General features: G+C 44.3%; 1 protein-coding gene and 1 long non-coding RNA gene across 2 annotated transcripts in view; one reads left to right on the top strand and one right to left on the bottom strand.

The window, feature by feature from the left end:
* LOC143943210 (uncharacterized) overlaps window positions 1-15,029 on the top strand; it is a 178,392-nt gene that overhangs the window by 90,799 nt on the left and 72,564 nt on the right. The window lies entirely within an intron of this gene.
* The window catches only part of AKAP6 (A-kinase anchoring protein 6), a 427,520-nt gene that overhangs the window by 395,120 nt on the left and 17,371 nt on the right, over window positions 1-15,029 (bottom strand). Inside the window, exon 2 of the mRNA XM_077464820.1 lies at window positions 3,507-3,807. Coding sequence (XP_077320946.1) covers window positions 3,507-3,788 — 282 coding nt within the window. The 5' untranslated portion in view covers window positions 3,789-3,807. The remainder of the gene's footprint in view (window positions 1-3,506; window positions 3,808-15,029) is intronic.

The following is a 15,029-nucleotide window of genomic DNA, read 5'->3' as shown; positions in this document are numbered from 1 at the left end:
GGGCTAATTCCTGCAATAAAACTAGAGTATATGGGAGAGGTTGCAGTGTCGTGGCACCAGCACCAGTGCCTAAGGCCCAATTTTTCTGCCCCTGTTTAACAGGGACATGTAATTACAATTCTTGATATAATATTTCACAGGAGGGCCCGTTCCTGTGCCCACCCAGAGTAACTGTGAGGACTTATAGTGTTGTGGCACCAGCACCACAACCACCAAAGGTCAATTTTTCTACCACTGTTCAACAATGGCATGTAATTACAATTCTTGATATAATCGTTCACAGCAGGGCGCTCCAGCGCCCACCAAGAGTCACTTTGAGGGCTTACAATGTTGTGGCAAAACCAACACCTTGTTCCGCCATTTCTGCAGAGCATATAGGGCAGGCCCCTACTTTCAAACATCCAACTTACAAACATCTCCTACTTGCAAACGGAAGGAGACAACAGCAAGTGAGATGAAAAAAGATGGACGACAAAACAAATTATACAGGGGTGATAACCCTTCCCTATGTTTTCCAAAAAGCTTAAAAATAGTTTTTTTGACTGGAGTTACACTTTAAAAATGTACCAGTTGAAAATTACAAACAGATTCAACTTAACACAACAAACCTACACAGTCCCTGTCTTGTTTGCACCGCCTGTATACTGCTGTTCTGAGTATATAGGGCCTGGGGGCCACACGCATTTCCTTTTTTTAATATGGGTACAGGGTTCCCCTTAATATGCGTACAAGACCCAAAGGGGCTGGTAATGGGCAGGGAGGGCTACCCATGCCATTTTTCTCAATGATTTTCAACCATATTGCAGGAACCAGATATAACATTAAAACCGCAAGCAGTTTTAAATAACGTTATTTCCGTTAAATGTCATTTTGTGCAGGGACTGTTCTAAACACGGGAAACACGTGGCACTTCACAGGCATACTACAGACACCCCCCAGGCACGATATTTAAAGGAATATTTCACTTTTTTTTTCACTTTAATCGTCATTAAAATCAGTGCTCCCGCCAAAACGGCCATTTTTAAAAACATTTTAGGCATTGACCCATGTCCCCTGGGGCAGGAGCCAGATCCCCAAACCCTTTTTAGGACAGCATCTTGCATATTAGCCGTTAAAATTAGCACTTTTAATTTCGAACGTTCGAGTCCCATAGACTTCAATGGGGTTCTAAAGTTCGTACGAATTTGGGGTCCGTTCGAAAGTTCTGGTGCGAACCGAACCTGGGGGTGTTCGTCTCATCCCTAGTCACCAGTATGGTATTTGTATATTGAAATCATATCCCCTCTCAAGCGTCTCTTCTCCAGAGAGAATAAGTTTGGTGTTCGCAACCTTTCCTCATAACTAATATCCTCCAGACCCTTTATTAGCTTTGTTGCCCTTTTCTGTACTCGCTCCATTTCCAGTACATCCTTCCTGAGGATTGGTGTCCAGAACTGGACAGTATACTCCAGGTGCGGCCAGACCAGAGTCTTGTAGAGTGAGAGAATTATCACTTTATCCCTGGAGGTAATCTCCCTTTTAATGCATGCCAATATTTTGTTTGCTTTGTTAGCAATAACTGGTGGTAAGGGGATTAAGATGATAGGCAGGCAAGTTCATGAAGGAAATACATGACTACCTCTCATGCACAGATAATTTCTCGAATAGTTCAGAAGAACCCTTGTCTCAAAAACTCTGCATCCACCAGTGCTGATGCTTAAAGTAGTAGTCAACTGTATCTGACCCCCACAAACTGAAAGCGCTTTTTAATTCCTTTGTAATAGTCAAAGCAAGTGCACCCATCCATCCTTGTCTCCATGATTTATTTTGTTGAGAAATCACTTTAAAAAACACCCCTAGAATTTCTAGCTGCGGCCATCTTGAGTAAAGGCATATGCTTTGTGTAGCATTGGACTCCATCTGCCCTTAGCTTGGTCATGCAGACAGGAGGGTGTGCCTAACTGAGAAAGACCCTTTTACCCTCCTCTAAATGAAAGGGAAAAAGTGCCCATGAAGACTCCTGGGACTGATGACATAAGTTGGCCTAGAGATTATAAACCAGAAAGCAACCAAAGAAATGTAAAAAAAAAGTTTCAAAGTTTGCGATATCAAAGTAAAGTGATGAGAACACCTGGGATACTGTGGATGGGGTACACAGAGAGCAGTTTGCTTTTTTGTTTCACAAATGAAAGCTTGTCTCCAGCCAAAGTTTTGAATTTGGAAAGAATGGAGAAGTATTAGAACCTCTGTCAGGATTTATTGCTATCTGCGTCCCCATTGTAGACACTTTCTGTGACTTTTGGTCTCTGAAATGGTCACACAGAAAGTGAGGGGGTCACCCCAAATAGTGCACAGAGAGCAATATAAGTGCTAACCTTTCTGCAAAAAAGAGGTGCTATAATTGTTCTCTGTGTCCCCTTACTGTTGCTTGAGCATTCGTAAATAGATAGGAAGGTACATTTTATAGTATATATCAACATCTCTTTTTCTTCAGGACTGGTTAAATTATATTTCCCAGTATTAAAATACACCATATGTGCGATTTTGTCAGTAACACTTGCTGTCCTAGGGTGACAACGCTTACTCACTGTCAGTGGCTGCCGATGGAATTTTTTTGGGGGCAGCAGCTAACATTATGTCACCCCCCAACCCCCCCCCCCCACTTACCCCATCACCGACGGCTTCCCTTGCCCAGTGGCAGGGGACTCCCGTTCTCCTGCTCTCCACGGATCATGACGGCGACGGCCGCAGCTCCTCCTCTGCGGCCAATCGAAAAACGGGCCTCACAACCACTTCTGATCGGTCGGATTGAGGATCAGTGTTACAACAGCGAATGTTCATTCACTGTTGTAACACACCTGGGTGGGTTCCGGTCGCATTCTGTGCGCCCTGAGCCCACCCTATTTTGAAGCCTATTAGAGCCTCTGGCTCTAATCAGGTGCAACATAAAAAGAGGAAAGGAGGGCACACTGACCTTATGCATTACCAATGGCAAATTTTATTAAAAGCTATAACAGCTTTATGTTTTGTTGTCTATTTACATTTGGGGACTCCAGCAGCTGGGTGCACAGTTTTGTTGTCTAATCAGGTGCTTAAAAAAAACCCTGGCTGCTGTAATTCATGTGCCCGGTGCCCTGAAAGGGGTCAGACCGCTGGTGGCCGAGGATAGATTCATGCTATGCATGAATCTATCCATTGCATATAAGAGATGGCCTGGAGAGAGGAGGCGGCGCCCCCTAATGGATGTGCAGCTCACTGTACTGTATCTATGGAGGAGCAGTGGTGTCAACCTAGGCTAGGACTATAGAATACTTTCCCCTCTCCCTTGCTCCATCGCACTCATTAAACAGAAATAACAAAACACTTTCAGCAGTAAGTATAAAGGCCCATAAGAGAGCAAGTAAAAGTCCATTGTTAGAATTTGTATACACGTTAAGTTGTCATTTAGGTAACAGGAAAATGTATTTTTCTATCTTAGTAAAAGAGATCACAGATGGAAGGAGAGCTGTTCAGTGCCATGTTCATACCTTGAGCTGCATTAAGTGCACATCAACATGTTTGCTCTGGGGATCCTCTTGCACGGACTGTGTGAGGCCTCTCACTCTCTCAGATGTGCTCCGGATCCAGGTATCAATTTCTGGAAGGTGCAAGATAATCTTCCAATCAGCTCCAGTGTGGACCGGAGGAGGCCTGTCATAGCGCGGAACACAGTCTTGACTAATGGGGGGCTCCATTTCACCTATGCTGGAGGCGTGAGACTCCATGATATCTCTGTCTTGGGCTCTGGAGGGTGTCACCATTAAACTCATGGCGTGGGGTTAACCATACCTATAAAAGAAGTAATATAAAATGAAAAGGTAATATATTGGCTGTGTCATTCAATATTCATTTTTTTTTTCAATAAATTCCTGTTTATTCTTAACTATTTTATTGCCACTATAACCTTAGGTACCTCAAAGAAGATATCAGATTGCCACTATATTCATTGGTAATCCAGAGAAAATATCAAATACTAATTCTGGGTGGACTTTACTTTTACCATATATTTTGAACAGATACAATTAAAGTGGTTCTAAGGGCAGGAATTTACCCTAATGCATTCCCTGCCATAAGTTAAAAAATGTCCCATTGGTTGTATCTCCTCCTTACCTCCTTTTACACTTACCTGAGTCCTATCCTGAGCTCTGTGTCTGAGTGCAGCAGTGCTGCTTTCTTTTCCTTTCTTCATAGGACTCATTGAGGCCAATGGAAGCCATTAGGACCTTCTTCTGTCAATCAATCATGTGAGGAGGGAGCAGGGGGCGGAGCTGGGCCACACTGTGTGTATCTATAGAGCAACAAAGCTTGGCTCATGAGAGAGCCTACAAATGCACCCCCATAGGAAGTGGTGGCAGGGATCCCAGAAGTGGAGGCTTGGGCTGCTCTGTTGTGCAATACCATTGCACAGAGCAGGTAAGTATAACATGTTTGTTATTTTAGAAAGTTAACCTTTACTTCATTTTAAATCATTATTACTGTTGATACTGTGATCATGCATATGGCAACATAGGACAACTATAAAAAGGGGCAACTTCAATTTAAAGTGTTTTTAGAGCACGGGTGCTTTTTAATCTTAATTCATTCCCTGCATTAAGGTAAGAAAAAAAACAAAAAAAACATTTCCCTCCCACCCTCTCTAAACACTTACCCGAGCCTGTCAGCGATTCAGCGATGTACCGGCTTCAGGTCTTCTCTCCCCTCTTTTCCTCTTCTCACTGGGACTTGGGCAGCAGCAGGAGCTATTGGCTCCTGCTGCTGTCAATCAAATGCTGTGAGGGAGCAGGGATCAGGGCTGAGCCAAACTGTGTGTGTCTATAGATGCACACAGCGCAGCTTGGGGGAGAGCCTGCAGGTTAGTCCCCATAGCAAGCAGCTTGCTATGGGGACACACCAAGAACAGGAGGAACCTGGGGCACTAAAAGGGGACCTGAGAAAAGGAGATTCAGGGTGCTCTGTGCAAAGATATTGCTCTGAGCAGGTAAATATGACATGTTTATTCTTTTAAAAAAAAATGTTGGAGTTTACAATCTCTTTAAAATAATCCTATCACAGTAGAAAAACGGTTGCTGGTATCTTAGGCTTTTTGTACAGTGTGCTGCTAATTATTTTCTTGGTTAAATCTGAAGTCCAGGCAAACAACCGAATACACAAAATAAATACATCTATAACATCTGTTTTACCTGCCAAAGGATTTGTATTTCTGTCCATCCAGTCCAGAGATTTAGATTTAGTCCCATAGCAAAGTCTTGTCTAGCAGGGAAGGGGACCTGATCTTTCTCTACTACAATTTCACTTTCACTTACAGGCCCCCTTCCCATCCCCACCTTGTGACTGGACTATGAAAAGAGAAGCAGCACACTGATGAGCTGTCACGCCATCACTAATATGCTTTCTCTTCCCAACACCATGACTTCTTACAATACTGCACACCTGACTGGCTCTTTGGACTGCTTCTACATCCCACTTTTTGAGCTCTACTGTACAGACTGAATACTGGACCATAAGAAGCTCCTTTGAATAATCTTGTCACTTCAGTGAAAAATGAACATCAATTTGACCACAATAAAGATTAGAAAATCAAATGGACATTCCTAAAACAAAACATTTTGAACTACATTCTTCTAGTGTATGCCCAATTTTTTTTTTTAGCATGAGTTGTTTTCCTTTACCCAATTATCTTCGTGCACCATTATCAGAGGTCTCCCCTGGATTCTCAATTTATTTACATGATGGTAGAATGACTTGGAATGAGGGAGACCCTTCACTTGGCTTCATAATGGCCATGGTGTGTTGGCAGACTCAAAAGCTTCTGAATAATGCCATTACTAGAGTGGCTTAGAGGTATTGAGCCAGCCATAGATTCAAACCACCTATGGGCAGGCTGATTGTATACAAGTCAATCATTATTTGACTTGAGTACAACATGTTGGATTTCTAACATACGATTATTTGTTGATGGGGGATTCGAGCGATTTTCATTCTTGTAACCAGTGGTTGCAGAAAAGAAATTTGTATAATCTGTGGCCTGCTTAAGACGCCAGTGCATAATTCAAGACACTGGCGTAAACTAAATTCTACTTTATGATAGATTGTCCCTTTAAACATAATCCATCTTTAGTTTAGTTAATAGTTGTATAAACTGCATAGTAATTGATTGCCATCCTAAAATGTTAAACTATTCTGACATACAGATTTGTAAAGCCATGTGATCCCTTTGTCAAAGTTGACATGGTGATCATACGATTGGAGACTACACTGAATTGGTTCTATCAATGACAGATGGGTCTAATAGCTGGAAGGGTGCAGATCAAAAGAGAAATGTGGACTGAGGACCGATTAGATTAGCTAATTTTGCCTAAAAAGAGTCTACTGTTTCCAGTTAGTTCAGACCTGACCCAGGAGGTGCACTTATGCCGTGTACACACGAGTGGTTTTTCCGTTGGAATAAACTCTGAAGGTTTCTCAGATGGAATTCTGACAAAATTCCGCTCAAGCTGCCTTGCATACACACGGTCACACCAAAGTCCGACCGTCAAGAACGCGGTGACGTACAACACATACCAAGGGACTAGAAAAAGGAAGTTGAATAGCCAGTAGCCAATAGCTTCCACCTCGTACTTGCATCAGAGAATGCGTCACTTTTGGTACGTCGGAACAGCTTACAGATGAGCAGTTTTCCCGATAGGAATTGGTTCCGTTGGAAAAATTTAGAACATGTTCTCTTTCTAGGTCCATCAGAATTTTCAACGTAAAAAGTCAGATGGGGCATACGCACGATCAGAATATACGATGAAAAGCTCCCGTCTGACTTTTTCTGTCTAAAATTCCGCTTGTGTGTACACGGCATAAGGCCTTGTTTACATGCCTGCAGAGGGCTGTACACATGTGGGCCTGGGGTTTACATGTATCTGCATTTAGCAATGGCCAGCAGCCTATACAAATCAATCACAGGCTGACAAATGCTGAATGTATGTAGCTGTACATCTGGGCAGTTACATGTAATTAGTGACTGATAAGCAGCCCTGGATGCAGACTCCCCATCTCCACTGAGTGAAACAGTGCCCCATCATGAGTGTCAGTGCATGGAAAAGTGTTCCATCATAGGTGTCACTGGGAGAAACAATGCTCCATCATGGGTGTCAGTGCATGGAATAGTGTTCCATCATAGGTGTCACTGGGAGAAACAGTGCTCCATCATGGGTGTCAGTGCATGGAATAGTGTTCCATCATAGGTGTCACTGGGAGAAACAATGCTCCATCACGGGTGTCAGTGCATGGAATAGTGTTCCATCATAGCTGTCACTGTGAGAAACAGTGCCCATCATGGGTGTCAGTGCATGGAATAGTGTTGCATCATAGGCGTCACTGGGAGAAACAGTGCTCCATCATGGGTGTCAGTGCATGGAATAGTGTTCCATCATAGGCGTCACTGGGAGAAACAGTGCCCATCATGGGTGTCAGTGCATGGAATAGTGTTCCATCATAGGCGTCACTGGGAGAAACAGTGCCCATCATGGGTGTCAGTGCATGGAATAGTGTTCCATCATAGGCGTCACTGGGAGAAACAGTGCCCATCATGGGTGTCAGTGCATGGAATAGTGTTCCATCATAGGCGTCACTGGGAGAAACAGTGCTCCATCATGGGTGTCAGTGCATGGAATAGTGTTCCATCATAGGCGTCACTGGGAGAAACAGTGCTCCATCATGGGTGTCAGTGCATGGAATAGTGTTCCATCATAGGTGTCACTGAGAGAAATAGTGCTCCATCACGGGTGTCAGTGGAAGGAAAAGTGTCCCATTATTAGTATCACTGGGAGGAATAGTGCCCCATTATTAGTGCCAGTGCAAGGAATAGTGTCCCATTCTTAGTATCATTGGGAGAAACTGTGTCCCATTGTGGGTGTCAGTTGGAGGAATAGTACCCCACTATTAATGCCAGTGCAAGGAATAGTGACGTATTATTGGTATCACTGGGAGAAACTTTGCCTCATTGTGGGTGTCAGTGGGAGGAATAGTGCTCCATCACTGATGTTAGTGGGAGGAATAGTGTGTCAGTGGAAGGAATATTGCCCCATTTTTGGTGTCAGTGAAAGGAATTGAGGCCCATATTTGGTGTCAGCGGGAGAAACAGAGCACCATCCTTGGTGCATCCAGGTATGGGGAGCATGTGATCCCTTCCCTTTTGGCAGTGCTCAGTTCTAGCAGCCAATCTCTAGGCTCAAGCACTGTCAAATGATGGAGGGTACCACAAACACAGGTGACACCTCAGATTTCAGCAGAGGTGGGAGCTGTGTGGGGACACTGGTAAGGTGAGTATAGCTGGGATTTTTGATAAAGAGAAATGATTCAAATTGCATTAAGCATATTTACTGGAGCTTAATGTTTGATAGTCAAATGTATTGGTTTGTGCTATATGATTGTAATAATGTGTAGCTGTTTGGTTCACTGCTGGTTGCTGTTGAAAAATGTATATATTTCAACATCTGGAAGCATCAAATTCTATTTTTATATCTAGAAGGTATTGTACAAACTAATGAGGTAAGAGGCAAGAGGCTGATATGGATCCTTGTCACATCAGAGGTCATACCAAGAAGCAGTTATTATGACGCACAGATAAAGCTGGAAAGCAGATAAAGCTCAAAGCCAGGTGTCCTAGTTTTCAAGAAGTTAGTAGGTCATCCCCAATGAGAGTACATTCATTTTGGATGAGCAAAGAGGAGTTCACCAAGCCTGGCCACTGATAATTTGATGGCGCTTCTTAAGCCAACACAACATAATCACTTTCTTAGTAACAACAACTCTTGAATAAGGGCTAGATAAAATAAGATCATTGATGTTACTTAAAGTGTTTGTTACCGTAACATTTTATATTCCTTATATGTGCCTGCTGAACTATGTATGACAAAGTATCCTGTGCTCCTTGTATTGCTTCATTTGTGAAATCTCTGGTGTTCCTGCTTTCCTAATAAAAACTGACCACATTAGGCAGGAGAGCACATCGTGGTAAGTTCTCTAGCTTCGACTTGCCCCCCAGAGACACCTCCACCCCTCCACACAGCCTTTCACTGAGAAGCTCAGTGTGATTTGTCTTGCGCAGCTGAGAACATAAGAAGAAATTCCCCCAAAGTTAGCTAAATTCCCACTTTGACAGTTGTCACCAGAACAGGTGTTGCTACTGGAAGCTTTCTCCTCTATTGTTGTTCTACTGACAATTCCAAATTTTGAATTGTTCCCTTTTTTTCAGTCATCAAAGTGGTCACCAGGAGAAAATAGTTAAAGTGAAAAAAACTGACAGGGATTCTAACCTCTCACTACTATTTAAAACCCAACAGAAGTTTATAGAAAAATTTAATTGATATATAAGGATGCATGAAAACGTATGGTTTTAAATATCTAATATGTTCACATGGCCTATTTTGTTTTCCTAGAAACTTCATATGGGCTTTAATATACAGCAAGATCCGAAACCTTCAGTATCCCCAGTACCACTACAGCTATCACTGCTCCCTATCCTCAATGCAGCAGCAGGATATCCCCGGAATTATCACTATCCTATTTGGCTCAGACATAGGCGTCTCCAGGGGGTGACTATTGAGGCTGAAGTCCCGAATCTGGAGCCCATAGCCCAGAGTCTCTTGCTGCAGGATCTCTGCCTAACCAGCGAGTCGCGGGTCGCGGCTGCGGCGGGCGGGCAGGCTGCCTTAAAAGTGGATGAGAGGAGAGAGATGAGTGGACGGACGGGCAGAAATTACATCATGTCTCTCCGCCCACTCCACGTTACCACTCTTCTGCCCTCACAGTCGGGCCACTTCAATGTGGGAACGATGTGCTGCAGGGAATCGTTAATAATAATAATAATCTCTCACTGCCTGACACGCATCAGCGCTCTTCCACCCTCACAACGCGGGTGATCATTTTGTCAGAACACGGGCCTCTTCAATGTCAGAGGTGCAGTGGGGAGCAGAGAGATTACATCATCTCTCACTGCCCGCCCCGCATTTCCGCTCTCCTGCCCTCACTAAATGGAGCAGTGCTGCCAATGCAGCGACAATGCACATTTGGTGACACTAGCTGGCATGGCAAGTGACAATCCACATCAGTGGGCACGTGACAACCCACATCTAGTGGCAGGTGATGTGGCAAGTGACAATCCGCATCAGGTGGCAGGTGACGTTGCAAATGACAATCTGCAAATGGTGGCAGGTGATGTGACAAGTGACGTGGCAAGTGACAATCTGCAAATGGTGGCAGGTGACATGGCAAGTGACAATCTGCAAATGGTGGAAAGTAACATGGCAAGTGACAGCCTGCAAATGGTGGCAGGTAATGTGGCAAGTAACAATCCACATCTGGTGGCAGGTGACATGGCAAGTGACAATCCACATCTAGTGGCAGGTGACATGGCAAGTTAAAAAGCTGCATCTGGTGACAGGCGACGGTGGCAAGTGACATGCTGCATCTGGTGGCAGGAGATGTGGCAAGTGACATGCCCAGGGCTCCCACTTATTCTGCATTATGGTGAGTTGAACCACTTCATTATATATTAGAGTGTAGAAACAATGTGCTTTGATCACCCTGACACCATATCAACCATGGTGCCATGATGATTGAAACGCCAACACCAGCCTTTGCCCACAAAAAATGCTTACCACCAGCGTGTACCCCCCTCTGGGCCTGAAAAAAGGTTGGTGACCACTGCTATAGGCTCTAGCCCAGATCTTTTTGCAGATCTAGCAACACCCTGAGCTCAGATATCATGCCAGTACTGTGATCTCATACAATACACTCATACTATGATCTCATACAGTATTGTGATTTCATTCATCACACTTAATTAGTGAGCTTATACATTACATTAGCACAGTGATCTCATACATTACTCCAATACTCTAATCTCAGATTTTACACCAGTACTGTGATCTCATATATTACACCCTACAACAGGTGTCTAACCTGTGGCCCTTTAACACATTTTGTGCAGGTATTGGGGCTCATACAGACCTATGTGCTTACTTGGGTCAGTAGACTGGCTTTTATTAGTTAAATTTGTTTTCCTGATGTCTTCATGGCAACACATACTCGTTTGTGACTCCACCTCCACAACCTGACAGGATTGGTTTAGCTATAAAATTTAAGAGAGATCCCCCCTCTCTATTCTCTTTTTTATCCTCACCTGACGAGATTAGATGGACATCGCAAGCCTCTTCCCGCATCGCCCCAGCAGGTTCAAGCCTCTCTTGTTTGGAAGTTCCACCTGTACAGTCTCTAAAGGAGCTTCTATGGAGAGAACCCCGTTCTGGTGGTCTCAGGGGCATCTGCAACAGAATATCTGCCATTGAAGTAAGCTTTAAAGAAGCTTTAACATTGCAGTGGTCTCCTACTTCTATTTTACGGTTTCATATTGCACTGCACAAAGAGTTTATCTATTTTCTCTGTTTTACTTACGGGGATCTCTAGTCCCACAAGCATCGGATCTATGACTATCATGGCCGCCGCGCCTCTCTCTCTCTGCATTGCGCATGCGCGGATGGAGGAAATTCGGCCATTCAGAGCCTTTCGCCCTATTCCAAGATGGCGCTGGTGCGGCCGCGATGGCAGCGAAGATTTTAAAAAGACCAGAATGCCCGTCAGTGATTCTGGGTCACTGAATTACATGCAGACATTGTATGTTTTTCCCTCAGGTAAGTGTACTAGTCCTTCTCTCCCTGTGTATGCTAGGGATTTTGTGCTGTCTTCCCTATTTTTCTTAATCCTTGGATATTGTTTCCAGGGTTATTATTCTTCCTGCCTACTTCTATCTGCACTGCTCATGGAGGCCACTGCCCACCCTCATCCAATAAGGTAAGAGGCTGTCCACCATAAATGGTAAATATTGAAGAGAGAAAATAAAAGAAAGCACAGCTACTAATAGGGCACTTTCTGGCAGCCCTTCCAGGTCAGGGTCAAGACATAAAGACAAGTCAAGCCATGCCTCAAGCAGAAGCTTCCGCAGAAGCCGATCACAATCCACATCTCATCATAGGCATTCACGCCATAGTCAATCACGCCATTTTCACTCACGCCACAGCCGCTCTTGACATAGCCGCTCGCATCATAGAAGATCACCCTCATCACATCACGATCTGAGCCACCACAGCCAACCTGCAGCAAATACCTGCTGGGTATGTGGCGCCCCCGCTTTGCCAGATAAATTGGCATGCCGCACATGCATCAATGAGGCCACAAGGGAAAAGGAATCTGATGCCAGAGAGGTTACCGAGCTGATTCGAGAATCAGTGCGGGAATCCATAATGGATACAACACCTGTGCCAGACAGACCAGCTCCAAGCACATCATCTGCTGCTCCCCTTCATGCTGTAGTACCAGAATCCCCTTCTGAGAATGAGGATCCAGAAGTGCCAGCTGGCTTTGACTTTTCTCTGGTAGAACCTTTTGTGAAGTCAGTCAAGGGGGCCATAGGTTGGGAGGAATCTGAGGAAACATATCAGAAAATCCAAAAATATTTTCCAAATTTAAAAAGGGATCCAGAAACATTCCCCTTCATTGAGGAACTAGAAGATCTCATTAAAGATGAATGGGAAAGATCCGGAAAGAAGTCCAGCCTTAATAATAGGCTAACAAAAATGTAACCCTTGAAAGAACCCCTTAGTTAATGTTGCAATAGTCGATGCTTCCCTAATGCGCCTGGCAAGACATGTCACCCTACCCATCGATGACGCAGTCTCCTTCCGGGAAGTATTAGATTGGAAGATTGATCTAGAATTAATGAAAGCATACTCCGCGGCGGGAGGAGCCTGTAGACCGGCAGTCACCACGGCGGCAGTGGTTGGGCTTCTAATATAGAAAGGTCACTTCAGGAGGGAGCAGACCAAGAGAAAATAATTACTTCTTCTCAAGAACTAAAGTTGGCAGGCAATTAAGGGAGCAGTATGCAATCCCGAACAAGTCTTTTTTTAGATACCTGCAGGTCAGACACGCCCTGGAGAAACAGTTTGGGGTGACTGCAATAGAGTGGTGTGAGACACCAGTAATCCAGGAAGTTTTGCGAGCAAAACTAGGGAAAGGTTTAATATCTAAAATCTATGCAAGTCTAAATAAGAGGACTAGGGTAAGAACACAAGGACAACCGTATAGAAATAAATGGGAAATAGATGTGGGAAGTATATCGGAAGCCCAATGGGAGAGGATACTTGTGCTGGCACCTTGGGTGTCCCTCTCTCCACCTCAAAAACTGGCCCATCTATTCTTATTGTATAGGGTATACTACACCCCGAAGAAACTCTTCATGTTTGGCCGAAGGCAAGACGCCTCCTGCCCTAGATGTGGAAGGGCGGAGGGGGATATGATACACATGTTCTGGAGATGTCCCAAACTACATCGCTACTGGAGGGAGGTGGTGGAAACAATAGCTCAGGTATTTGAGATGACAGTAGAGATGGAACCCCTGGGATGTGTATTGGGATGGATAGATGGAGGTAGTGAACCCAAAGATACTAAATTAGCAAAATTAAGATGCCTTTTTCAAGCCAGGAAGCTTATAGCCCAGAAATGGCAGTCCTTCGCATCCCCTACCAGTGGGGAGTGGGTGCAGAATATGAATGGGGTAATCCTTAAGGAAAGTGTAGCATATATAAGACAGGGAGGTATAAAAAAAATTGATAAGATTTGTAAGTTGTGGTGTGAGAAAATGAATAAAAGTATTTATACCTAAAAGTGGAAGGGTTACTAGGTAGGTAAATAGTGAGATGAGAAAGATGGTGTGAGTGTGAGAGGGGGAGGGGGTGTATGTCGGGGATAGAAAGGTGTAGAAGGGTTTTATGTTTTTGTTTACTTATGTTCTTACCCTTTTTCTGCTTTCCTTTTTTAATTGTAAGGAAATGATGTATGATTTGTTTAAATTGAAAAGAAATTAATAAAGAGATAAAGTTAAAAAAAAAAAAAGTTGGCAGGCAACTTTGTCGCAGAAACCTCAGTGGATATTATCAGGTCCTCGGCCTGGGCAATGTTAGCTTCAGTGAGGGCAAGAAGAGCTTTGTGGCTAGAACGTTGGATAGCTGACGCTGCATCAAAGACAAATTGGTGCAAAATTCCTAATGCTGGCTCTAACCTCTTCGGCGCCAAATTGGATGCAGCCATTTCCAAGGTTACAGGGGACAAGTCGGGCCCCATTCCTTCCAACAGGAGACCCAAGACTTCAAAGGGTCCTGCCTACAAATGCAACCTTCCCAAAAGATACAAGGAAGCTAAGACCTATAGACCAGGAAAATAATTTAAATGCAACTGGAGAAATACACAGTCATCTTTCCTGAGAATGCAAAAAACCAAGACCACCCCGTCTGGCGAAAAGCAGAAATCCTTTTGAGGATACGCCCACCCATCCTCCAAAGGTGGGCGCCAGACTCAGAAAATTCACGCAAATATGGACGAATCATATCAAAGACCCCTGGTCCCATTCCACAATCAAGTTCAGTCACAGATGGAGGTTCGTAAACAGAATTCCCAGAAACCACTTTCACCCCACCAGACTCCCAACTTCTCCTGTCAAGAGAAAAATCCTACTAAAATATATAGCAGAGTTAAAACAGAAGGACGCTATCCTGGAGATTCTGTTATGTCAAAGAGGCAGAGGATTCTATGCCCCCCCTATTTCTTGTAAAAAAAAAAGAAAACAGGGGATTTGCGACCAGTACTGGACTTAGGCCGGGTTCACACCACAGCGATGCGGGAACGCCGCGAATCCGCGGCGTTTTCCCGCATCGCACACCTCCCGCCGGCAGTTCACACTGCCCTATGCGGACGGCTGGGAGTGTCAATGATATGTTAATGACACCCCCAGATCCATCCGCATATCGCAGTGCGATCTGCAGACTCGCACAGGAATCGGATCGCATGGTGTGAACCCCCATGCGATCCGATTCTGTTGCGGACCAAAAAAAGGGTCCCGTGCGAGTTTGCTGCAGGAGCGATGCGAATTCAGCCATACTATCTGTATGGCTGAACTCGCATCGCTA

Source organism: Lithobates pipiens, unplaced genomic scaffold (assembly GCF_037356315.1).
Source record: "Lithobates pipiens isolate NorthernLeopardFrog02 unplaced genomic scaffold, aLitPip1_a1.2 Scaffold_30, whole genome shotgun sequence".
Classification (NCBI taxonomy): domain Eukaryota; kingdom Metazoa; phylum Chordata; class Amphibia; order Anura; family Ranidae; genus Lithobates; species Lithobates pipiens.
The sequence above is the reverse complement of the archived record's forward strand: the minus strand, read 5'-3'. Positions and strand labels throughout refer to the sequence as shown.